Source organism: Kwoniella shivajii, chromosome 6 (genome assembly GCF_035658355.1).
Source record: "Kwoniella shivajii chromosome 6, complete sequence".
Lineage (NCBI taxonomy): Eukaryota > Fungi > Basidiomycota > Tremellomycetes > Tremellales > Cryptococcaceae > Kwoniella > Kwoniella shivajii.
The window spans coordinates 1,252,662-1,276,422 of NC_085913.1; the positions used below are offsets into that span (position 1 = coordinate 1,252,662).

The 23,761-nt window shown below is 41.9% G+C and overlaps 11 protein-coding genes across 11 annotated transcripts; 5 read left to right on the plus strand and 6 right to left on the minus strand.

Annotated features, from left to right (window-relative positions):
• Positions 1 to 455: 455 nt before the first annotated feature.
• On the plus strand, positions 456 to 1,862 carry IL334_004929 (uncharacterized protein; the record flags this gene model as incomplete). Its single annotated transcript, XM_062936644.1, has 1 exon — positions 456 to 1,862. One exon carries the CDS (start codon positions 456 to 458, stop codon positions 1,860 to 1,862), a length of 1,407 nt encoding a protein of 468 aa, XP_062792695.1.
• Positions 1,863 to 2,272: 410 nt separating this feature from the next.
• IL334_004930 (uncharacterized protein) lies at positions 2,273 to 3,582 on the plus strand (the record flags this gene model as incomplete). Its single annotated transcript, XM_062936645.1, has 8 exons — positions 2,273 to 2,411; positions 2,482 to 2,657; positions 2,735 to 2,753; positions 2,831 to 2,902; positions 3,029 to 3,092; positions 3,170 to 3,203; positions 3,316 to 3,349; positions 3,440 to 3,582. 8 exons carry the CDS (start codon positions 2,273 to 2,275, stop codon positions 3,580 to 3,582), a joined length of 681 nt encoding a protein of 226 aa, XP_062792696.1.
• A 232-nt stretch (positions 3,583 to 3,814) lies between these two features.
• IL334_004931 (uncharacterized protein) lies at positions 3,815 to 6,932 on the minus strand (the record flags this gene model as incomplete). The annotated part of the gene is made up of 20 exons (XM_062936646.1): positions 3,815 to 3,945; positions 4,026 to 4,111; positions 4,213 to 4,234; positions 4,288 to 4,616; positions 4,676 to 4,722; positions 4,792 to 5,025; positions 5,092 to 5,134; positions 5,187 to 5,258; positions 5,309 to 5,350; positions 5,409 to 5,460; positions 5,524 to 5,627; positions 5,703 to 5,783; positions 5,834 to 5,849; positions 5,904 to 5,941; positions 5,998 to 6,105; positions 6,258 to 6,428; positions 6,494 to 6,582; positions 6,643 to 6,660; positions 6,715 to 6,737; positions 6,797 to 6,932. 20 exons carry the CDS (start codon positions 6,930 to 6,932, stop codon positions 3,815 to 3,817), a joined length of 1,842 nt encoding a protein of 613 aa, XP_062792697.1.
• A 288-nt stretch (positions 6,933 to 7,220) lies between these two features.
• On the plus strand, positions 7,221 to 8,085 carry IL334_004932 (uncharacterized protein; the record flags this gene model as incomplete). The annotated part of the gene is made up of 4 exons (XM_062936647.1): positions 7,221 to 7,340; positions 7,427 to 7,480; positions 7,577 to 7,781; positions 7,865 to 8,085. 4 exons carry the CDS (start codon positions 7,221 to 7,223, stop codon positions 8,083 to 8,085), a joined length of 600 nt encoding a protein of 199 aa, XP_062792698.1.
• A 246-nt stretch (positions 8,086 to 8,331) lies between these two features.
• On the minus strand, positions 8,332 to 9,099 carry IL334_004933 (uncharacterized protein; the record flags this gene model as incomplete). Its single annotated transcript, XM_062936648.1, has 5 exons — positions 8,332 to 8,523; positions 8,601 to 8,702; positions 8,794 to 8,907; positions 8,971 to 9,033; positions 9,097 to 9,099. 5 exons carry the CDS (start codon positions 9,097 to 9,099, stop codon positions 8,332 to 8,334), a joined length of 474 nt encoding a protein of 157 aa, XP_062792699.1.
• Positions 9,100 to 10,780: 1,681 nt separating this feature from the next.
• IL334_004934 (casein kinase I) lies at positions 10,781 to 12,103 on the plus strand (the record flags this gene model as incomplete). The annotated part of the gene is made up of 5 exons (XM_062936649.1): positions 10,781 to 10,877; positions 10,932 to 11,124; positions 11,178 to 11,535; positions 11,590 to 11,671; positions 11,736 to 12,103. 5 exons carry the CDS (start codon positions 10,781 to 10,783, stop codon positions 12,101 to 12,103), a joined length of 1,098 nt encoding a protein of 365 aa, XP_062792700.1.
• Positions 12,104 to 13,247: 1,144 nt separating this feature from the next.
• On the minus strand, positions 13,248 to 14,717 carry IL334_004935 (uncharacterized protein; the record flags this gene model as incomplete). The annotated part of the gene is made up of 4 exons (XM_062936650.1): positions 13,248 to 13,517; positions 13,609 to 13,674; positions 13,838 to 13,998; positions 14,180 to 14,717. The coding sequence occupies 4 exons, from the start codon at positions 14,715 to 14,717 to the stop codon at positions 13,248 to 13,250; spliced, it is 1,035 nt and encodes a 344-aa protein (XP_062792701.1).
• Positions 14,718 to 15,320: 603 nt separating this feature from the next.
• On the plus strand, positions 15,321 to 16,252 carry IL334_004936 (uncharacterized protein; the record flags this gene model as incomplete). Its single annotated transcript, XM_062936651.1, has 4 exons — positions 15,321 to 15,452; positions 15,537 to 15,564; positions 15,653 to 15,768; positions 15,989 to 16,252. 4 exons carry the CDS (start codon positions 15,321 to 15,323, stop codon positions 16,250 to 16,252), a joined length of 540 nt encoding a protein of 179 aa, XP_062792702.1.
• An 887-nt stretch (positions 16,253 to 17,139) lies between these two features.
• IL334_004937 (uncharacterized protein) lies at positions 17,140 to 18,672 on the minus strand (the record flags this gene model as incomplete). The annotated part of the gene is made up of 5 exons (XM_062936652.1): positions 17,140 to 17,287; positions 17,387 to 17,726; positions 17,857 to 18,077; positions 18,214 to 18,529; positions 18,630 to 18,672. The coding sequence occupies 5 exons, from the start codon at positions 18,670 to 18,672 to the stop codon at positions 17,140 to 17,142; spliced, it is 1,068 nt and encodes a 355-aa protein (XP_062792703.1).
• Positions 18,673 to 19,210: 538 nt separating this feature from the next.
• On the minus strand, positions 19,211 to 21,602 carry IL334_004938 (uncharacterized protein; the record flags this gene model as incomplete). The annotated part of the gene is made up of 6 exons (XM_062936653.1): positions 19,211 to 19,533; positions 19,653 to 20,224; positions 20,315 to 20,493; positions 20,567 to 20,687; positions 20,765 to 20,864; positions 20,957 to 21,602. 6 exons carry the CDS (start codon positions 21,600 to 21,602, stop codon positions 19,211 to 19,213), a joined length of 1,941 nt encoding a protein of 646 aa, XP_062792704.1.
• A 427-nt stretch (positions 21,603 to 22,029) lies between these two features.
• IL334_004939 (ribosomal protein L17) lies at positions 22,030 to 23,541 on the minus strand (the record flags this gene model as incomplete). Its single annotated transcript, XM_062936654.1, has 6 exons — positions 22,030 to 22,231; positions 22,307 to 22,392; positions 22,624 to 23,037; positions 23,112 to 23,174; positions 23,248 to 23,332; positions 23,477 to 23,541. The coding sequence occupies 6 exons, from the start codon at positions 23,539 to 23,541 to the stop codon at positions 22,030 to 22,032; spliced, it is 915 nt and encodes a 304-aa protein (XP_062792705.1).
• Between the last annotated feature and the right edge of the window lie 220 nt (positions 23,542 to 23,761).

Here is a 23,761-nt window from a genome sequence, read left to right on the forward strand (position 1 = left end):
GTCTGCTCCTTTGATTCATTGTACTCTCTGTTATACAGCATTCATCACTCATACTCATGAAATCGAAGAACAGTACGGCGTCGTCGTCGTCGTCGTCGTCGAGCTTCACAATGGATCACAGCATCCATTCGTGTGTAACACCTTTGATCCTATTCGAAGAGTTGATGGAATCCTTTTTCTTGCTAAACCCCTTTAACTTTGCTTTTCACAGTACTGACTCGTCTTGGATATAAATACCTCCACTCCATAGTCTCTTTAAACCGAGTTGCAATATGTGCGCATTCAAGTCTAGTCGTTCTTTTCGTGATCAATCAATTAAATCACTTGCTTATTTTACTTGACTTATTCTTGTAATCTTTGCTAAACCTGAATATTTCTTCTGGTCTGATTCCAACCTCACTCCGCATCGCTCTCGCCACTCCCTCTCCAAACAGTCAGACATTTATCGTCACATCATGCCTCCTAAAGGTATCATTAGATTCGATACCAGTTGTGATATATCCGCAGACGGTATAACTCTCGATGGTACAATATCTATCTCTAACCATCCTAGGGTACCAGGATATAGCAGAAGTTGGAAAGATAGTTATCTCGATACTATCTCAAGTGCAATCACCTTGGCAGGTAGTGCTCGAAACGCACAATTATCTTGCGATGTTGATTTCTCTAAGTTCGGGCTTAACGATGCTCAGAGGACAGCAGAAATATGGAACAACGATGTGAGGGGTATCGTTGCTAGATCCATCAGTAAAGAAGGTGATCCAAGGGAAGGGGGGATTAATTTGCAACATGCTCTTAGCCACATAAATCCTAATGCCGGACCCAAACCATCTGCTAGGGATACTCGAAGTACACGAATCTCAACTCACGATCGACCAGCATATTCACATCGTCAGCTGGAAAGATTAACCAGTGGTATCGATTCAGTACATGGCGATATACGTAAAATGATGAAAGAGAATAAGGCGACTGATGTGGGTGATCTAATCATGAAGGGCAATCAAAAATTTAATACGAAGCAATTGGCCACTGTTTTGTGTCGAGATGTTCTGACAGAATCCACATCGTCTATCCAAAAATTCAAATCGCCCAGTACCCTTATGAGATTCGAGTTCTATCCATCTTCTGCAGATGACATTGACAATCCCGCCGATGCTGCTATTGGTGCGAGCTACGATCTCACTTTCTATCCTACGGACATGGACTTCAATCCTGAGCATGGGCAGGGTTCTTTGGATGCAAGAAGAAATCAGGAACGCGCAATAAACTTGGAACGATTCAGCTCGATTATCGAATATGGGTTTGGCACGATCGCATCAATCCGTCAGTGGGAGAAGGAACAAAGTAATGATGATTTTCCTCGAACGGATGCCCAGCTGAAGGATCCAGATACTGAACCGATGGAAAAGGATTGTAATGATTTCTTGAGAAAACTTTCAAGTCGAGATGGAAGATCTTTTCAAGTAGGACACACGTCGATTCTTTCAAGTGATTGTCACACTGCTGAGAAAGACGTCATGAACGAATACCTTGACACACCGGAAGATATCTTAGGTGAATTCAACGATGTTGTCACTACTGGTATCAAGCTTGATCACATTGACAGTCCGCTTGAATCGATCCATGACAAAGTTAAAACAGAGTTTGCAGCACAATACGACTCTGGCCAAGTGTCAGATGTCGCTTCGTTCGTATTGTCGTATTGGAACCAGAAGGAGGATGAAATGGATGAGCACGGGCGTGTACAGCATAGACGTAATAAGGGTGCGGTTGCCTCGTGGCTCTGTGAGAAGACTATAGAGGATGTTGTCACTAATGTCAAGGCACATGAAGAAAGGTCCAACTCTCGTACTATCCGATAGTGTTCGATTTCGTCTTGTGTCATTGTTCATTGACTCATCATGAAACATTTGATTTGGTTTCACCAACTGAGTTATCTGTTCATAATTCATATCTTGACCATTCGTGTGTTAAAATACTTGTATCGCGTACCCCGTTTCTTTGTCTGTCAATGACAAGTGGTGTTGTATTTATCTACTCGATGAAGAATTGTATATAATTGTGAAGTACGTGGTAGTGATAGCTCTACACGCCGTGATATTGGCAGGCTCTTGAGATTGATGCCTCAACAAAACCGGTTTTTTTCACCTCCACTTGAAATAATTCGGGAAATCCCATTCGAACATATGACTGCGGACGATTTATTTTGCTATTTTGCTATTTTTGTTAATCAAACTCATTGTCACAGCTTCGAGGAATCACATCAAACAAAATGGCATCATTCGCTCGAACTGTGCTTGCTACTACTCGGTCTACGACAGCGGTCCGTCCGCTCCACCGAGCATTGAATGTCATTCGACCTCGAGCTACAGCTATAGCTATAGCTATAGCCGGACCCTCATTCCGTAGAGGTCAATTCTGTTATCTTCCATATTTCATCCTACAAATCATTGGCTGACATGCTCTGGTGTGGCTATATAGGATACGCAACTTCTTCAGGGGAATCATCACCCATCGATCCATCCCTGACACGAGCATTAGATCTGATAGAGTCTGGAACTAGAGCATTGGAAGATGGAGATCTATCAAAAGCTGCTAAACATTATAGGGAAAGTGTAGAGACCAAAGAAACGAGTGAAGGCTGGCATAATCTAGGTGTGAGTGAGTCTTACTCATAATCACTGCGATCAATATACTGACATGGATGCTTTGCAATGCTTGGTGATACGCTAAGAACTGCGAATATCATCTACGTACGTGATATATCTACAGTGTCTGGGAAGTACATCTCACCCAACAGAGACGCTGACGATAAATCACCAAACCTCAGAAAACAAAATAGCAGCAGTTGAAGCGTGGGGTAAATCAATACAACTTCAACCTTCAGCAGATGCACATACAAGTGAGCATTGATATGATTTTTACCTCCCTTTTGACTCTCGTTTTTCTTCTCTTTTTTTTTTTGGCTTTCGTTTTTGATTTTTTGTGCTTTTAAAACGTCGCTAACCCATCCATGACGGTTGGTTAGACCTGGCTTCAGCATACGTATTGGATTCTCCACCAAAACCAGCTTTGGCGATTAAACATCTGACGTAAGTATTAGGCTAAAGCTCACCTGAAAAGGTTTCGAACGTATAAACTAATTTGAAAACCCTATGAAACCAAATAGTTCAGCATTGGAATTGACACCTGAAGATCCAGAGGTGAGTATAATCGGGGACCAACCAAAATTCATCCTCTCTTCCATGACGTGAAAACCCAGACGGGAGATATCGAGGCTCAACATTGATTGATATTCGATTGTCTTTATATCAGATCGCTTTCAACCTGGCGGCTGTGTTGGAATCCAGTAAGTTTACCCTCGATGCAAAATAAGCATAATCTCAATCGCTTCCTGCAAATCTCTCAGCTGACATGCCCATGGTTTCCCTCATAATAGCTGGTCAACTAGAACCCTCGCTCACTTTATACAAAAAAGCTCACTCAGGTGGAATAGAACGTGCCGCTCAAAACGTAAGAAACGTCAGTGCCAAGATCATCGGAGAAAGAGCAAAATCAGAATCAAAAGAAGGTAATCCATAGAGACTAGAAATAGCACCGAGTTTTCGAGAGCATCGCTGGGGAATCAGCAGACCAAGCATATATGCCACGCAGTTCATCAATTATGCACATAGATAAATATACAACACCTTCTCTTCATTTTCCAAGACAGCAGATGCAAATGCTACACGAGAACATACTGTAAACTATGCTATTCTAATTCGGTCATACCTTCAATCGTCCATCTCCCCACCGGCAACCAGGGTCAGGTCTACTAAAGCCCTTTCTGCCACATCTCCTTGGCGTACATTCCAAAAACGACATTGATCTCTAATCCCTCAGCGTAAGGTTTCATGTGTTTTTCTTTGAGAGCGATAGTTGGATCGAGAACATTCACAGCCGACACTAGAATATACGGTTTGTCAATGATCCAATGCAGACAGCACAAGCCTCTAAAGAAGGCTCCGAATAGGTATGATACTCACAGAAATCATCGAGAGCAAAATCCATAGAAACGACATCTATAATCTCATCATCGTCTACATCGGGGAAGGGAGTTTCGATAAAGTCGCTATATCATGTAACAGTCAAATCAGCTTGGACCCAGAGCAACTTTAGAGCGACCCGAGACGTAGCAGTTCACTGTTTGAAGTTCCCTGATATGACACTTACGGTTGGTTCCCCACAAAAGGAACTAGTTATATGGTGGTCAGCTTCCTTAGAATTTCGATTTGCCAGTAAGCTCACCTGGATAATGTTCGATATCATCTCCTTTCCCAGGACATCTATCTTTTGTCACGAATCCCATTGTTCTAGGCTTCTTGGGAATTTTACTTGTCCCAAGAACTGCTTGTACATCAGGTTGATCAAGAAGATGATCTTGTCCGCCTTGAATAAGATATTCCTCCCATTGTCCTGCCAACCACTGATTATACCTTTGTTTGACCCTTTCTTCTTCTTCATATTTCGTTGTTGGCTTAGAAGGGAGTAATTTGCTCGCGCCAGATTTATTCATTTGTTCAGTTATCTTTCTCGCTAATCCAGCTCGAAGTCGAACATACACGAACGCGCTTGTACTACCTTATTTGTCAGGCATCTGCACAAGAACGGTTCAAACTGAAAGAGAATAACCCACAATGGCGAGACAGTCAGTTCGTCGTTCCTATCGAATCTGCCTGCAAACTGTACGGTCATCCCCAAAATAGATCATCAGCTTGCTTGATTTGCTACCGCACGATTTTGACAGCTTACCAAGTCGAATCGCAAGCTACCGGCATTCCCGATAATTACTCTAGTTCCATTCCTTGCTTCATCTTGGATAGTATAGGGAAGCACGTTATCCGAAAAATGGGTGAGAACAGATCTTGGATGTGGATATGGATGTCGGTTGAGGAAATAATCATGAGGTGCTATACCCAAGGGTGTAGATATGTTCAAGGAGGCGGACAGATCTCGAAGAACTGTAGAGATGTTCTGTCCGATTGGCTAAAATGGAGCAATTTGTCAATGCGGGATTTATGTTATGCTGCGTAAGTTGGTGATAGCACATACCAGATGAAATTCATCGTCGGATGTGTTGGTATGCCATTTATAACTGATTCCATCGATGTCAGTTGATATCACTCGATGATGAGTTGGAAGCGTACCTGACTGGATTGGCATCGATATATCTTCTCGCTACACTCATTTCATCCTCATCCTTTGTGGGCAAAGATGACCTATTCAAGAGGTCAGCTTTCGCTCAGTATCATGACAGATTAAAGCTCACGAAGTGAATGCTATAGTTTCCAGATACCTGCCTGGTACGACACTACAAAGTTGTACGTGTCAGACGATAAGACGTAATACCGAGTGATCAGCCTACTTACGCAATGGATCTATCATCATATTGCACGCAATCTCTGACATGGGTATGACCTCCTGCGTTGAAATCGAGTCAGCTAGCTGTCTGTATATCCGGAGACTAGCAGAATATCAGCTCACCGAAAATGTAAATTGGTACTTCTGGATGAACATTTCTTATTGCAACGAAGATAGGATAAAATTCAGCGCTTTCGCCTCGAGCCGCCATATGTCCTGCTAATACACTAGATGAGACAACGGTTCAGCTCCCCACGTTCTTCACAGAAATCTCATTTCAATGTCGAGAATATGCAACTAACAAGTAATCTGGTTTATCTTGAATCGCTTCTATGAACCAAGATTCTTTAGCTAATCTGGAAGATGATTGTATTGAGATACCCCTGCAAGTTTGTGAGCTCATCACGCACCAGTCAGCGAATAAATAGCTCACCTAGCATGAGCTTGGACTGATTTTAATCCGAAGTCAGCTGCATTGCCTTTTCATCGAGCTGCCAGCTTACAGTTGAATATCGCTCCAAAAGCAGTGACTTTTCGCCCTCTAGAATCAATGACATCAGCAACTTTAATTCTTGGCAGACCGAGTAGCTAACTCACTGTTCAGTCTCGAACTTCAAGTACTGTTCTCCTAGAGGCACAGAATGGAAATATCCATCATCCCCTCTAATGGAGATATTGACATTCGAAGTGACGTATCTTCCGTTCCTGCATTGACCAATACAGTGAATACTTTATCAGCTAGATGACTCTCTCCAAATGGCCCTCTATAGGCCTCTCTCCACGGTATCGCGAGGTGATTCAGAGTGTGCTTGTGATACAATGAACAAAAGATTTTAACCTCTCAGGTCCTCACTCACCATCTTCCCTTATTCTTGTATTCTTCCAAAGCATCTTCGTAATGGTACAACTCGTGATTACCTACTGTCAGAACGTCAAAAGGAAGCATCGCGAAGATATCCTCAGCTTGACTTGATGCAGTGGATGAAGTTGATACCAGTCCAGATCCATCATGATGATCGCCAGCGTCACTATTGTACAATCAAATTAGCATTGTGCAGTTCAAAAAGTTGTTATTAAACGGATTGATGTTTACACTAAAAGAAGATCTACCCCTTTGTCTTTGGCTATACGTCTCATGTGTGTCGCGAATGATGCTAAAGATCCATAGTCCCCCGAATAGTTCTATAAAGCATATATAAGCTCATACACGCTTGGTATCGCGAAGTCGGAGAAAAAGCTTACAGGTTCAGGCCATGTAGCCTATTTCTGCAATGTCAGCTTCCTCCACGACGAGAGAGATATGGCAAAGCTTACGTGTTGATGACCTAGAAGCCAGCCTATACATGCATGTCCTTCAGAACTTATACGTTGGAAGCGAAGTAGAACAGCGACTCACCATGAACATCTGAAGTACTCAAGAAATTGACATCTTTCCATTCTAGTTGTCTCGTAGGCTCTGGTAGCTCAAATGCCAGTGTTGAGCTTATCCCAATTACACTGCCTAGTAGAGACAATGCAGGCAAGTACCTCATTCTGGGTTTTATCAGCTATCCAGACTATCTCCTATGCAAAGTGAATGACTGTTACAATTGAATTGAGATTTCTTTATCTTGTAGGGGTCATCGTTGATCTGTTGTTTTCGGTGATCACCGATTTAAAGTTTGGATTCCGACGGAAAGCTGCGTTCTTTTGTGCCATGCCCAGTTCACGTTCAAAACAGACGTCCTCATACTCATTACATGCACAGCTATATGACACTTGACATCCAACCTTCTTATACCTTGTGCCAATACTGAATCAAGCATAAGTACTCGATCAAGATGTCGTTACAAGATAGACTGTCAGCTCAAGACTCGCTCTCGTTGCTCACCACGGCAACTTCGTTAGCTCTGGTAACGGCTGGAAGCACTACTGGATTTGGATACAATTTCCCTTTGATGGTGAGTTGGCTGTGGGTCCCGTTCGATTGCTATCCAGAGTTCAACAAACAGACTGTTAGCTGATAGCAAGATTACGTGTTGTATAGCTGTTTGGTATAGTCGCACATGAGATGCATAGCTCAACAGTCCCGTTCAGACAGGTAAATTGGAATTCCAATCTCAACGCCTCATTCAACTAAACAGCTAGATCAACCTTTACTGATATCACATTTATTTGATTGTAAACTATTTTATAGTTCTTGAACTTGGTACTGTTCACAGCTATATTCGATCTATGGTCATTACTGTCACATAAATTCTCATTTTTCATCTTACTATTTTCCATTCTTTTATTCTTGATCAAAATTCCTTTATTCTTCAGTTGTTTGACTTCACTAAGAGAAAGAGGGGGTGATATATCTTTCGATATACCCAGAAACGTCTCGTTGCCTGGGGGAGGAAGTGAGTCATCTCCCTACATTTCTGTGCGAAGACCTTGCGGTAATCAGTGAGTGGGACTGATATCATTTTGGATGGACGTATAGACTGGAACGTACCTGCTATGCCTGGAGGCTTCAGTGCTCCCACATCTGGAAACACCACTGGTCCCCAGTTACCCGGCGGCGGTATTGCGAATAACCAGCAAACTGCAAGCTTCCCTTCTTCAGGTGGATTCAGATTAGGTGGTGAAGACGAAGAAGAATCTCAAGGAAATCAACCTCCTGCTCCTGCTCCAGGTAGAAATGGATATTCCACTATCGCTTAGATGTCGTGGTATGTATACTTCATTCATGCTGTATCAGCGAAGTAAATACTACAGTCAAAGAGGAATCATATAGCTATCTTTCTTTCCGGAAAAGAAAAATTGGATGTGTGATTATGTGGAAAATTCAAGCAGAAGGGTAGAAGAGTAGAATTAGCGTTAAAGGTCAATATGTATACAAATGCATAATCTCTTATTTTAATCTAGTACTCATGAATCACTGCTTTTACATTGAAATCCTACAAAACTTTATATACCTCTACTTCTTTCCATGACTCCACTGATATCTAAGACTTCCGAGAAAGAAGTTGATCCACCCATGAAATCACCTGCATCTAGAGTTTCATCTTGACCTCTCAGTACTTCCAAAGCGAGATTTGATGATCCACCAAGAGGTACGCCTGTGATTGTAGCTTGTTCCAACAATGGATTATGAAGTTCCTGAGTATCGACCGAAGAGCTCAGTGAGACACTCATAGTATCGAAAGAAAAAAGAAAAGAAGGAATGGTGGATTTACCTGGGAAGCGATCTTAATCTCCATAGCTTGTTTGAGAGGTAAAGCTAAACCGAATGTACTTCGTTGCATGTTCTGTTGTAATCTCGTTTGAGTCTCTTGCCACTATTCATCAAGCGAAGGAAATTAGCTCATAGTACGAAATTGCAGTAGAATGACAGCTGGCATGACGTATATATATAATACCAGGACGTACCTTTTCTAATCTACCTTGTAAAGCGCTTACATTCCCTGCTTGGACTGATTGAGAAGCAGATTTCAATCCATGTCGGAATGTATCATGGGTTCCTGAGATGGGATGAGCTGTTGCCTAAGTACCATACCAGGTTCGATCAGTTGATACTGGCTTTACTGCCAAATTCAGACGACTGACCTGAGATGAGACGACATGCGCTTCTGTTGAACCTTGAGCAGAAGCAGGTACCAATCGGAGTGACTGTTGACAGACAGAGAGTCAGCTAATCAGAACAGCCCATCGTACTGCAGGATGCTAACTGACCATTTTGTATATATGTATGTATATATAAATGAACGATGAATGTACAGAGACACTCAATAATGTATAAAGAGACCGTTGATGTGGAGGGGGAAAGAAGGTAATCCTCATGCCATCGACGCGTGTTGCAGAGTGCCACATTATCGGGAATATACGGCGTTATAATGTATGGTGGTGGGGGATTAGATGATCGACTCACCCCCTCCCCTCCCACCCCCCATCCGTACACTCACTCTGTCAGCACTCTCTCTCACTCAAACCTTGCATTTAAGCAATATCGACGCATCCGATACATATCACAATCATCTATCCCATCATCAATCTCATCTATCACATCCCCCCATCACATTCTCCTTTTCATAAATCTCAGGTGAGTACAATTCCAGCATCCCATATCAGTCACATTTCGGTGGAGGAAAAAAGGAGAACAAAGCATAAAAGGCATATCGCAAATCGGCACTGGTTTATGGAAAAAGGAAACACGTTGAATTCAAAAGGTCTTGATTAGAGCTGACACATCCAACCTCCTTCTTCCCCCTTTATCTTCATATTCTCCCTTTTACATCGACATTTCACTCCCTTCATCATACAATCCCCCGTCTTTCAACCAAACCATACCTTTCATCCTTACTCTCAACAATAACCACCTTCTTTCCATTCATACAAACGATCCAACTCACCGTCATCCTAATCGTAACTTCGATATATCCCATATATATACATATATATCTCAATACGACCGGTTCATCTTCCTTTGTCGCGATTCCCAATCATCTCCCCAACAACAACAATCAATTTCAAAATCGACTTATATAGCCCGTGTGAGATTGACGCGTTTTTATCACTCATTCATTCATCGAATTATAGATTGTTATAAACGGATTTCCAGGATTAGGGAAGAATCGTTCTTCGGATTTCAATATATTTCATATCAAATCAGTAGGAATACATATCCAGGTTAGTGATACATTTCGAATCATCCCTCTTTTCACGCTCTCCCCGATGATATATGTGGAAAAAAAGAAGGAAAGAAAGGAAGGAAGGAAGGGCATGGTAACTGCGTGGCTTGTGTGTCATGTCGAATAAATTCGCATCATCCTCACTGCGTAGCGTACGTGGCGTCAATAACATGCTTCTCCGACATTGAGGCGCAAACATACGCTCTTGCCTCGAGTTCGTCGCACGTCGAGGAGAGGTCAAGGAAGAGCAGATACTTACATAAAGGGTTGACCGCTGACAATTCGTTTTCTTTCCCTTTCTTCCTCTTTTATTGTTCTATTGCCAAACTCTCATCAAATCATTCAACCTTTGTCCTTCAAATCTCACTGTCGTCATCACATCGACAATCGACTTCGCTTCGAACGTCTCCATTCAACCGATTGCATCGCCTTCGCATTTCCCCACTCCGCCGCATTCTTACAAAACTACATAAACGACCTTATCCAACGTGTTGTCTCCTTACCAAAACCTCACTACATCCTTCTGGGATTTACTCGATCGTCTTTGTCAACTGCTCGAATGGATTGATAAAAATCAATCAACATCAAATCCTCTGCACTCGTCTACCACTTCTTCAACCAACAAAATCCCACGTCTACCTGCAAAACCAATTCCCGCACGTGCCTCCCGTCGTGCTGAAATCAACCCTTATTCAAAACCCACTGCGCTTCCAACACTCGAACCTGAAATGGCATACGGTGTTCCACAAAATAGGATGACTTCTATGGATTTAAGAGTAGGTGGGAAGTATAGAATCGGAAAGAAGATCGGTAGTGGTTCTTTCGGTATGTCTATCCCTCTCTAGTCCATATGGGAACCGTGCTGATACTGTTTGATAGGTGATATCTATCTCGGTGTCAACATCGTCTCAGGAGAGGAGGTCGCTATCAAGCTCGAGTCTGTCAAAGCAAAACACCCTCAACTAGAATACGAGTCTAAGGTCTATAAGACTCTAGCCGGTGGTGTCGGTGTACCTTTTGTAAGATGGTACGGTACTGAGTGTGATTACAATGCAATGGTGTTGGATTTACTGTAAGTTGGACGACGCCAAAGAGCGAAAACAACCACTGACGCATGTATTGTAGTGGTCCATCCCTCGAAGATCTTTTCAACTTCTGCAATCGAAAATTTTCCCTCAAAACCGTCCTCCTCCTCGCCGACCAATTAATCTCTCGAGTAGAGTACATCCATTCACGAAACTTCATTCACCGAGACATCAAACCTGACAACTTCTTGATGGGTATCGGTAAACGTGGTAACCAAGTGAATGTTATTGATTTCGGTTTGGCTAAGAAGTACCGAGACCCCAAGACCCACCTCCATATCCCTTACAGAGAGAACAAGAACCTTACCGGTACTGCTCGATACACCTCCATCAACACTCACTTGGGTGTCGAGCAATCTCGAAGAGATGACTTGGAATCTCTGGGCTACGTCCTCATGGTAAGTGCAAGATTTGCGAGGCGTGAGAATCGTGATAACTGATATCGAGTACAGTATTTCCTTCGAGGTCAACTTCCCTGGCAAGGTCTCAAGGCTGCTACTAAGAAGCAAAAGTACGATCGAATTATGGAGAAGAGTGAGTACTGCATAGCTCCGTCTATAACGAGCGATGATGTAAAAGCTAAGATTGTCTGTCGCAGAAATGACTACCCCCACCGAAGTCCTTTGTCGAGGATTCCCCAACGAATTCGCCATCTACCTAAACTACTGTCGTAGCCTCCGATTCGACGACAAGCCCGATTACTCATACCTCCGAAAGCTTTTCAGAGACTTGTTCGTTCGAGAAGGTTTCCAATACGATTACGTTTTCGACTGGTCCGTCCAACCCTCTGCCAAAGTTCAACATCAACAACAAGATGATGGACAATTAGCTGCTCAACAGCAAGCTGCGGGATTGATGCAACAGAAGAGAAGGGTCATGCCTGAAGAGCAACTGGGACAAGAGAATCAAAACCAAAGATTGCTTAGAAGTCAAACTCGCAACAATACCAGAGAACAGAATTGGTAAGGTTTCATTTCGGCTGATCGGATAGGGGAAAGTAATTCTAGAGGAAGCAAAGATACGTCAAATACATGGTTCGGCTCGCCACGGTCGCCTGTTATATGGGAAATATCGATTGATCTGGTCTATTAATATATAATTATTCACTACGCACAAACCACATCAATCGATGATCAAAGTTCCTGTATACAGTCATGGAAATATACCAGAGCGACATATCCTTCAAACTCAACCTCGACTTCAAGTCTCCCATTTTCTTTTTCGTTCAAACCACTCACACAGTTGGTTCTACTTTCTTCATCTCGAATACCTGGTCTCATCACCACCTCTTAGCAAGATTTCACAAGTAATCCTAATCGTTCAAGCTCAGCTCGAATGACTCTTGCTCCACATTTTTTTCTTGGCTTCGTCCCTATCTTCAGTCTCTTACATATTCAACCCTTTCATAGTGATCGCACGCGCCAATGCGTCACTTCCTCGTTATTCACTCCGAATCTCAATTCGCAATTCAACAAAACCAAGATCTGCACCATCAAACGGGTCCTTTTTGTCTGAAAGCTACTATAGTGTGTATAAATATATCACCCTCTCCATCATCTCACCTCAAAGAATGCCGATCCCCCCAACCTCTCTGCTACAACTACTACATCTGGACAACTCTCATTCAGACACGACGAAATTCGTTCACAGAGTAGCCCAATACCAGCTTCGCGTCCCCGTACGTTCGTCTTTGCCTTTTAAACGTCATCGCCATTCATTCATCTGGTGATACAAAAGGAAAGTTTGAACGCGGGAGGGCGCCATTTCCCTATTATACTATACTCCATACTCCAAACTGTACTAATTATATAGTTTCAGTTTTCGTAAGTTATCGTTCGTGTTCGATCTGTGTATGCATAACTCATAAAATTGTACTATCGTGTCGCAATCAATCTGAAGAGATGAGCGCAGACAGTATCAGCTGGGATATGATAGCATTGCAATGAGATTTTCAGGTATCAAGGTCAACTGATTCGAGAGATAGTATGAATTGATTGAGTGTCAGAAGCTGATGTATGATCGAGATGTACGCAATGAACATTCTGAGAACCAATATCTCATATGGCGTATATATGTATCTACATACATGAAGACGTTGTCCTATAATCTCCTAAGATGACTCAGTTTCCATTGTTTTCAATAATTTCTCAGCTCTGATCAATTTTGATTGATCTTGTTCTTTCGGGACGATAGTTTGTTCGACTCTATCGGTATCTTCCTGAACTACATCATTGACAACTTGTTCGCGCTGCTCCGTAGATTCAGATGGGATTTCGGTAGTGGATGAAGTGGGTTCGGCGGCGGCGGCGGCGACAGTGGTGGTGGTGGAAGTGTCAGCGGAAGGAGGAGTGATTATTTTCTTAGCTGATTCAACCATATTCTGAGTGAAGAAAATCGATTAGTAGAAAACTTCCGCAAAATGAATAGAAGGGAGAGGTGAATGGGGAGAAAATGCTAACTAAAATACTCACAGCCCTTGAAGAACCTTGAACTGTTTTGAGATACCCCAAAACCAATTCAACGTATCTATCGGGAATCTATATATCATCAAAATAATCAAGCACAAGAAAATCAGCATGAATTCATTCTACTTCTACTTGATTGAAAAAAACGAAATTCTCCTTGTCTATGTCCTTTTGGAGAACACTTTTGAATCAAGCTCGTGTGAGAAGGGTAGGTTGACATCCCCGAAAAACTCACCTCATCTGATGAAAATATGTTTCTTATTAACCAGTTTTGTTTCGCTTTGCTGAATTTCCAATTCGTACTTTTTTCACCATCCTTTTCGTTCTCGGTCTGCTGAGAGATAAACTTTCCTTCTGAATCATGGGATGATTTATGTAAATATGCGTAATAAATATCTGATTAGAAAACAGTCAGGTCAGTCAGCGTATGTCTACGGATCCGATTGACGGGATCATCTCCACTTTGAATTGCATTATCCGAATCACATTTTATTCAGTATGGCGAGAAGGAGGATCAGGAGATAGACGTAGTCATATGAAATGCATGAAGATAGGTGGGATGATCATTCGAACTCACTTTTCTTGGCTTGATCAGATAGTGAAGAATCATTGAATATGTCTGAAGGTGCTGCTGCTGCTGCTGCTGCTGCTGCCGATGGCGATTCAGTATCATTCCCAGCTGCATTGACATTTTGCACCTTATTGTCATTTTGAAGCTTCGATTTCTTATCTTTCTTTGATTTCTTCGATGGTTTGCTTGATTCCCCATTTTCCTGAACCACTCGTTTGTCTTCAGTTTCGACTTCTTCTCCTTGGACCTGTTCCTCTACCTTTGACTCATGCTCAAGTTGGCTTTCTACTATTTGTGGATTGTTTATATCCCTCTTTCTCTTTTTATCCTTCTTGCTAGATTTGCTCTTATCCTTTACTTCTCCTTGCTGATTCACACCTTGAGCAGCAGATCTATCTTCGACTTGTGTTCTCTCGTATTCTTCCCTTGCGATCCTCATTTTTTCCTCTGCTTTCTTCATTTTCTCTTCTGCCTTCTTCAGCTTTTTCTCCAATTTCTCCAATTCCTTTGAGGACGAGCCATCCTGGGTCATTTCATTACTCATTTTCTGTATGATAATCCGATAGATATGAGCTGGATTAACGGACAAGTTGCTTTTATGAAATGTCAGAATCAATTCGTGTGGTAGGTAATTCAGATAAATGTCGAAAACAAAATTCTTTCGAGATTTGGGATTTGAGCGGGGTCTCCACCTTGATTTCCTACGAGTACTTCAAGTCATACAACGTGATTTGTAATCTTTGTTGTTGACCATTAGAAATTATTTGTAATGCGCTTGGAAGCGTTGAACTAAAACACGTCCCGTCTCACTTCCTTCCAAACGATCACAACATACGAGTAAAGTCACAGATTATTGATAATACATCATAATCACCCAAGAGAATCAAATCCGATCAGACCATACACCTAACACCTTGCGTACCTCACTTCCATTCGGCTCAGAACGTAAACATCATTGCGTTGGACATCTCTCATCCAGATTGACATTTCCCGAATATACGAGGGGTGACAGAGACATAAGATTGGTACTGTACAAAGCGGTAGTTACACCTACAACCATCACAGCATCTGGTGTGTAAATACAATTCTTACGAACCAAACCAAGTTACACCTTTCGGCTTCAACCCAAGACCAATAAAACACAAGTATGGGGCTATCACTATCAAGGATCTACGGATCACTGTCCTCGTTGGCGTTCTGGGGTAAAGATAAGGAAGTCAGAATATTAATGGTCGGTTTGGATTCTGCTGGTAAAACAACTATATTATATAGATTACAGGTGGGCGATATTTGCTGCTGCTTCTTCTTGCATCAAGATCATTAAGATACTGAGAAGGACTCACTGACACTGTGAATTTCATAGATTGGAGAAGTCGTTTCTACTATTCCAAGTATGTCTAAATCTCAATATTGCCTTCCCTTAGTCCATGCACAATCACCACTCATGAATGCTGATTACAAATGGTTGATCATCTTTAGCAATCGGTTTCAACGTCGAAACGGTTTCATATAAGAATATAAATTTCCAAGTTTGGGATCTAGGTGGTCAATCAAGTATTAGACCTTATTGGAGATGTTATTATGCCAATACTCAGGTAAGTGTTTTTGACGCACCGGGTCATAGTTGTGATATAAGTTGGGCATTTTGAGTTTTGACAAAGGTAGTGGAGTGAAGCTCTTTACAATTCAATGCTCTCGGATTTAGATTTGAGGATCAATACGGAATCTCTTGATCTTTCTCATGTCTTCTGGGAGATCTGATTATCTCCTTAGATTTTGGTAAGGCTGACAAATCCTCCCACACTTCACTTGTAGGCGATAATCTACGTTATTGATTCGTCCGACGTATCAAGGTTAGCAACATCACGTTCCGAATTATTAACAATGTTATCAGAAGATGAATTGAAATCAGTACCAGTATTGGTATTTGCAAATAAACAAGATGTGGAAGGATCGTTGAGTCCAGGTGAAATAAGCGATAAATTGGGTTTGGCAGGTCAGGAAAAAGGAAGAGAATGGAGTGTTAGAGGTAGTTGCGCTGTTAAAGGTGATGGATTAGAAGAAGGTTTAGATTGGTGAGTGAAGTGGTTATTTACTACTCTGATTCATCACTCCGCTCTTTGCAGAGTTGCAAGACAGTATAATTCATTTCACATGGAGAATGTCAATTCATCACCTCCTTATCATCCCAATCAAAATCACTCGTCGTACTCTGAATACCCATGACACAAGGAAGATTATAGCTGACCAAACATCCTCTATACAACCTCGTTCAGGCTGGTAAATACGATACAGAAATAAACGGATCAAACTATATACACAACAGATCACTTTATACGTTATTTTTTTCTCTCCAGTACAGAACAAACCATTAACATTTTCATTCTACATGTATTAAATCCCGATAGATCTTGCTTGGTTGTTTGCTTTCCCCACCATGTTTCACTTTCAATCTTGATCTCACCCGGTTCGATCAGTCCTCCAGCAATTCAACTTAGTACTGTCTTATCAGGTCTTTGTTCGATAGGCCAATTGAGGATTCTGTAACCTGTCTGCTCTACTCTTGTCAGGGCAGTCTACAACAAGCAGAGAATGTACACACGCGGAAATTTCGGGAGACCGCATGGTGAACAAGCTGGTTTAGGCGCGATTCGCTGACTAAACTACATGGACGATACACCATGTTCTCCATTGTACACATGTTCATACGACATTGTTACTATAGCTACATCCGCCGTCATCGGAGCCCGCGTCTCTGCACAACCCTTGATTCGACGCTTTCAGTACTTTCACCTCATCCCCTTAACGTTCAATCTCACAGCACATGCTCACCATGTCATCGCTTGACTACCTACTACTGGCCACAACAAAACACCTCATTCGCTGTCTCACTCACTCAACTCACTCACTCACTCACTCACTCACTCACTCACTCACTCACGCCTACTACCCGTACGCTAAGCTACCTAAGCCAAATCTTGTTTGAGGACGAACCTATACCTAACGTCGTTGTTCTTGACTGCCTCGATAGCTTTTCCAGCTTGAGACATGGGAAGGACTTGATCGATGATAGGTCTAATTCCTTTTTCAGCGGCGAGTTTGAGCATTTGGTTTCTGCAATATAACATTCATCTATTAGCGTGATTCTATTTCTATTTCAATGCAATATGAATTAAATTGGATTGTAAGGTGTTTCGTTTCAAGGTGACTCACACTTCTTTCTTTGAACCAATATGACTCGCACCTAAAGCCGAAGCGTTTGAAGCCATAGCTTGAGGTTGTAATCCTTTCCAAGGTTCGTCAGGTAAACCGACTGAAGTCATCCTACCATCGACTTTCAAAGTACCAAGTAAATCTCCTAATGGGATCATATTGGCGTCTGCTGCAGATAAGATGTAATCTAATTTGTCGAAGTATTTATCGGCGAAACCATCTTCAGAGGTGACTACGAATTCGTCCGCACCGAGTGAAATGGCATCTTCCTTCTTGTCGGGTGAATGAGAGAATACAATTACTTTAGCTCCGAGATGATGGGCGAACTGGATTGCGAGGTCTATCGAATAGTACAAACAAGTTAGCGTTGAGATTTCTTTTGTAAGCAACTACTTCTGGGGAAGGAAGCTGCACGACACATTGAAATATCGGAGAAATGGTATGATTTAGAATGTTATTCATGAACTCACGTCCTAATCCACCGATACCGACGATACCAACAGTTTTCCCAGGACCAGTACCGTTCCTCACCAAAGGGGAGAATACTGTCAATCCGGCACATAACATGGGCGCAGCTTCCTCAGATTTGATAGCTTCTGGAATGGCGAAAACGAATCTTTGATGTGTTCGAATAGCAGTAGAGTATCCACCTTGAGCTTCTACTTCATCAGGGAACTTGGCGTTGTATGTGCTGCATCAAGTAAGATCAGCACATATTTTTTTCAACAGGTCGAATTCGTAACTATTCAATCCACAGAATGACCGTCTCAAAAGGTATTTTCCAACATATTCCCATCCCCTCATATAAGAGGAAAATAGTGACTCACTCAACTTGTTCAGGACAGTATTGTTCGTTATCCGCTTCACATCTATCGCATTTCATACAACTGAGGACTTGAGCACCAACACCGACTCTTTGACCGACTTTGAATTCTTTCACATCATCTCCAACGTGAGTTACAGTCCCGACAATCTCATGGCCTGCTACTACCCATGGATTGCCCAATTCACCCCATCCGCCAGTGATCGTGTGCACATCACTTCCGCATACACCGCAGAACTCGATATCGAGCGTGACATCGTCTTTGGATGCAGTCTTCAATTTATATTCTTTCACAGAGAAATCAGTGTATTTCTTGGTATCTACAAAAGGATTGAACCAAAATTGAAGCGTCAGCCACATCCCTTCCTCACCCTGTTCCGTTCCGACCATGCAGACAGAGCTGAAATCAGATCGGCTCACCTGAGATACCATAACCTTTGGCGGTAGTTTGAGGAGCGGACATTGTGAATACTGATATTATTACTTATGATCTAACGATATAAAAGTTTTAAATATGGGACAGTTTTTGAACAACTAGGTCCCATGGCTTGATCGTATATATACCCCATGTACGTAACGTACGTCCGACAGATAGCACACGTCGCTTTCGTTCGACCACGATATCCCATCATCATCATCATCATCAATCGATATGTCTCAATGACCTCATATCTGGATTGACAAACAATTCACATAATCACTCTCAGTCACCGGGAAATGGTCGAGGAAAAGAAAGCTGCCCCACATCGCCGTTGCCACTCCATTGCCGCTTGCCGGGATCAACGGGATCAATCAGATCGCCAAAAAGGTACGTCACCGGTGAGGGGCCGCATTCGTTGGAATCAATGGAATGACAGTAATCTTAGTAACGAGTCGAGCGAATTTGGAATATATCGTGAGCCTTTCTTTGGCGATGAAGCAATTTACATGATACAAATGTAGTAAATATTGTGTATTGTGCAACCTGATCCCATCGTGGCCTTGCTCGCCTACCCTCCACCCTAATCCTCCTCAACCACATGCTCAACGTAGATATCATCATCATTTTCAAACCACCATCCAATCTGTTTATCTTCCCATGGATTTGTGACTTTGATGACTTTCTCCCACTTCTTTTGCTCTCCAGCGCTGATCGCGATTCCATCTACTTCCTGACCTTCAACAAGGTTTAAGCTCCATACTTGGAGTGCACTAGATTGCACTTGTGGCAATCCGAGTAAACGTGATGCTTTCCGTTGAAGCAATGATAGAGGTGATGAAGGCAACAACGATATTTCCTTGATGTTATCGTCGCTTTCCATAAGGGAAGTATGAATTTTCAGATCTGCAGTGAATTTTCAGGTCAGTATTATCCTATCTGTGCCTTTCTCGCGTTTTGAATAGACTCTGCTTGAGAAAGATTTACTGAAGAATCAATGACACTCAAAAGTCTTGTATACTCACTGATCATCTTACTTCTCAATCCCCCTTTTCCCTTTCTCACACTTCCATCGTCTATGGATTCTGTGCCTACTCCGTGAATCCCACAGAGCTCTTGATACCTACCCCGTTCTTCTTTGTCACCTCCATTTCGCTTGACCCACTTTCTCACAAAGGAGATATAAAATAACTCTGCATCTCTGCGCTCGGTTGATGATATCGTACCAGAATTGAATGAAGTCAAACGTCCGAACTTGGAAATACATATGAGTCTTAATGTTTTTTCGTCAACCAACTGTATCTCATTCTGCCCTTCCTCTTCTTCTTTTTTCGTTATGGACAACCCCTTTCCTACTGAATCTGACTTCACAGATGGAAATGATAATGATTCTATTGGCATAGGGGAGGTGGGAATAGTGATTCGTATGGAGGTCAAGTTCGGTAGTTGATCAGATAGATTATCTAAATCGTTCCAATGTCGAATTTGAGCTTCAACCATGATTATCGATTTCAAATTTGAGAACTGTTTCGTATCACTTGAAGATGAGGAATTGATAGATCGTATTGATGTGAATGATATATCAAGATTTTCAAGCCTACCAATCAATTTAGATCAGCTCATGTCAATGTTTTTCTCCATGCATGGTGGTTTCAATTGGCAGAGGGGGAAGTGTATACAGACATACTGGGGTAGATCACTAAGAGAAGAGACTATTTCATTCCAATTGGATATTGGACATCCACCCAATCTCAATTCCTTCAACTCCCTTAATCCCTCCAGACGTCGATTCAGATTTGTTAACAATCGATTAGCTTCCAGATGTAAGATTCGGATATTTGGGAATAGCAAAGTGATGAAACAAATCTGCATTTCTCCAATATCAGTCAATGATACATTCGTCATATCTTGACTGTGTAAGGAGAAGGGGATGACTCACTTCATCCCATGACAAACAACAATCGGAAAGATGTAATTCTTGTATGTTGTTGAAGGTGCTTTTGAACTTGGGTAATTGGTCTGGCTCGTGCGTGGATGATAATGGCTCGAATCTCGAGTGACTATGTCCATGAATGCCGAATCAGCTTTCTACATCAAGAGCTTCTCGATACACCATTATGAAGGGGATTTGACTTACTTTAGAGTAAGAATTTCCAATCCCTCAAAATGGTATACTATATCACGTATTTCTTCCCATGATGAAATTAGATTTCTCGATATATTCAACCATTTAAGTCCTAATTATGTAAAATTCCCTCGTTAGTTTCGTCAACTTGATACGTTCCTCTAGAATCCAGGCAGGTGACAGATGATCAAAACTTGGACTTACCTTTCATCCTTTCCTTTAGAACCTTTCTCAATGTCCCATCATCATTATCATCACCACCCAAAGATCCAATAAACTCCTCTTCAAATCCGATATTTCGCAATTTCTCTAATCTACCAATACGTTCTTGAACATTTGATAAATTAGGAGTTTCAACTATTATCTTAGTTGATCCTAGGATTATACTTTCCTTCTCCACGTTTTGCACATAGACACTGGAATTGGTATGTTGATTTTGAGTATTTGGAGTTTCATTCTGGTTGGAAGGGATGATGATTCTCCCATATCTTTCTTGGATACTTTCAATCAAACCTCTCCCTTCTTTCAGTGGTTCCCCAACTAATTTAACGAAAGATCCACTGCCATTTTCTCTCGTATCAAATACTTTTATATCTTTATAAGTCCCATTATGACCTTTCCCATGACTCGGTGAGTCATACTCCACTCCTAGCCATATCGTGTCGTTCCCTGCATGATCAGAGAAGGAGGCGGAGGAGGAGAAAGAGGAAGGGGGAGACGGTGGTAATGGTCCAATATATCGTAATGTTAATGGATGTAATGTTTTGCAATGCAAATATCGTTGTCCAACTGTATATCTCGAGCGTGCAGTGGGAGTAGATGGTCCGGCCTCGATCTGAGTAGAGAACATCGTTGTAATCTGCAACGAGTGAATGATTGATATTGGGCGTTTTTGTAGATGATGTTACCTATTAGTTGAAATCAAAGACTTGAATAAGACGAGCTTTCTCAACAACTCAATCCGACCGACGCGCCGAGTTCCGCCGGAAGTTGGTTTGCAATAATATTCTTTCACGGCAGCAAAATTTCTGATCAGGATGATGATGAAGAACGATGCTTTGTTTTGTACATATCATCGAAGAAGGAAATGAGCAGAGTCAGAAGAGTACTTTTGTGAATGGATTGACGAATATTACGGCCTGATCGAACACACCTCTCCCAGATAGTAGGACTCCGAACCCTGTGGGCAGGAGATAATGGTCATCATGCCTAACCGTCATGTTTTCCTGCCAATCTATCGTATGATACACCGATACATGCTGTCCATCGTGAGACATCTAATCCACCGTTAACTCCGCCGTCACTCCTTCAGGTAATCGCGCTTGACCCCAGAACCTAGGATTCCTATCAACCTCTTTTCGCCCTCGAGGCGTTCTGACCAATGCTCCTCTCGCTAATCCTAATCCAGTCGAATGCGTCGATACACCCGATAATCTCTCTCCTGCATGTAACAATCGCCCTGATTTAGGTGTGTTCATACTGCGAATTCAAAAGAATCAAGGATCAGATACTAGCTCATATGGAGGATGATATGTAATGATAGATTTCACTCACCCAGGTTTCCTGTATTTCAGTACATTGGGTGACACATTTGGTGCTCTTAATCCGCCATATCCTGCTTCTTCAGCTTGTAGATAGTCCTGTGAAAATATAATACAGCATAAATTAGCTTGAGAGTCACATATATAGGATATGCAGATCTCTAGCCTTCTTCCATCAATCAAGTTGGTCCTCGACGGTCATCGAGTAGATCTGATGTCGCAACCCCTGCGTCCAATTGATTTGTGCCTGCAACTCAATTGCCCGACTCTCCTCATACCCTTCTGATTCCACCTCCTCATATAGTGACTAGAAAAGAGAAGGAAACTCACGGCAAATTCCCTTGCTTTATCTTTGAATACTTTCTTCTCTTGATCATTTCTATATTTCAATACTTTTTCAACTTGTCTCTTTGTTTTTTCCGTTAAACCTTCCCAACCTTCACTTATATTATCCAGACTGCCTGTTTCTTCTATTAGATCTAATCCTTCTTTACCCACTGTCCTAGCCAATAATTCAAACTTGACGTCCCTTGGTCCATCCACTAATGTGACAATTGCATGCGGAGCATTATCACCTTGTCTTTTACCGAATTTCAGTATACGTGTATAACCTCCTGGTCTACTTTCGTATCGTTTTGATAGATCATTGAATAGTTTAGGTAAGAGTGATTTGGGTGCTACGAAATCTTCAGGATCTATCATTGTCGACGATGATGCTGATGGAGGCGGGGAGTTGTGAGGGGGCTTCATGAAAAAAAAAAAAACAAGAGAGTTGATTAGCTACTGTTTTCATCAATCTTCGGAAATGCAAAACTCACCATTAAATATGACATTGCTTTGCTCTTAGCTGGGTTTGTACCTTTCTTCCCCAGTGTAATGATCTAAAATAGCGACAGTGTCATCAGCATTGATATCCAAGCAACAAATCTCAGTCCAGCTGCAGAATTGACTGACCTTTTCCGCCATCTTAGCAGCTTCTTTAGCTTTCGGCAAGGTGGTTTTGATTGATTCATGATGCAGTAACGCTGATACCAAGTTTCTGAGGTAGAGAAACTATCTTGATCAGCATTGGTTTCACACAAGATACTCTAATGTTTCCTCAGCTCTTGTTATTCGATGTGCACGTATTCGGCATCCAAGATAATATATGCTCTGCAGAATCGATTTTAAACCATTTACTCACCTCAAAAGAGCTATCCTATGAGCGGGCATTCTACCCAGCTTCCTTTGACTGATACCATGTTTCATTTTGCTTGGAGCTTTTAGAAGAGACTGTAATCTTCAGGTCGACAGTACTGATCGATCGAAGATATGTAGATTGTTTTTCAGGTATATATGTATAATGTACAAATGATATCTATGTGATTTTCAGTATTTCAAGTCAAAAAGTCCCAGCAATCCCAAAATACAAAGATGAAATGCCACATGGTGTGATTATGACTCGGTGAATTGCGGCAATATCCTCTAC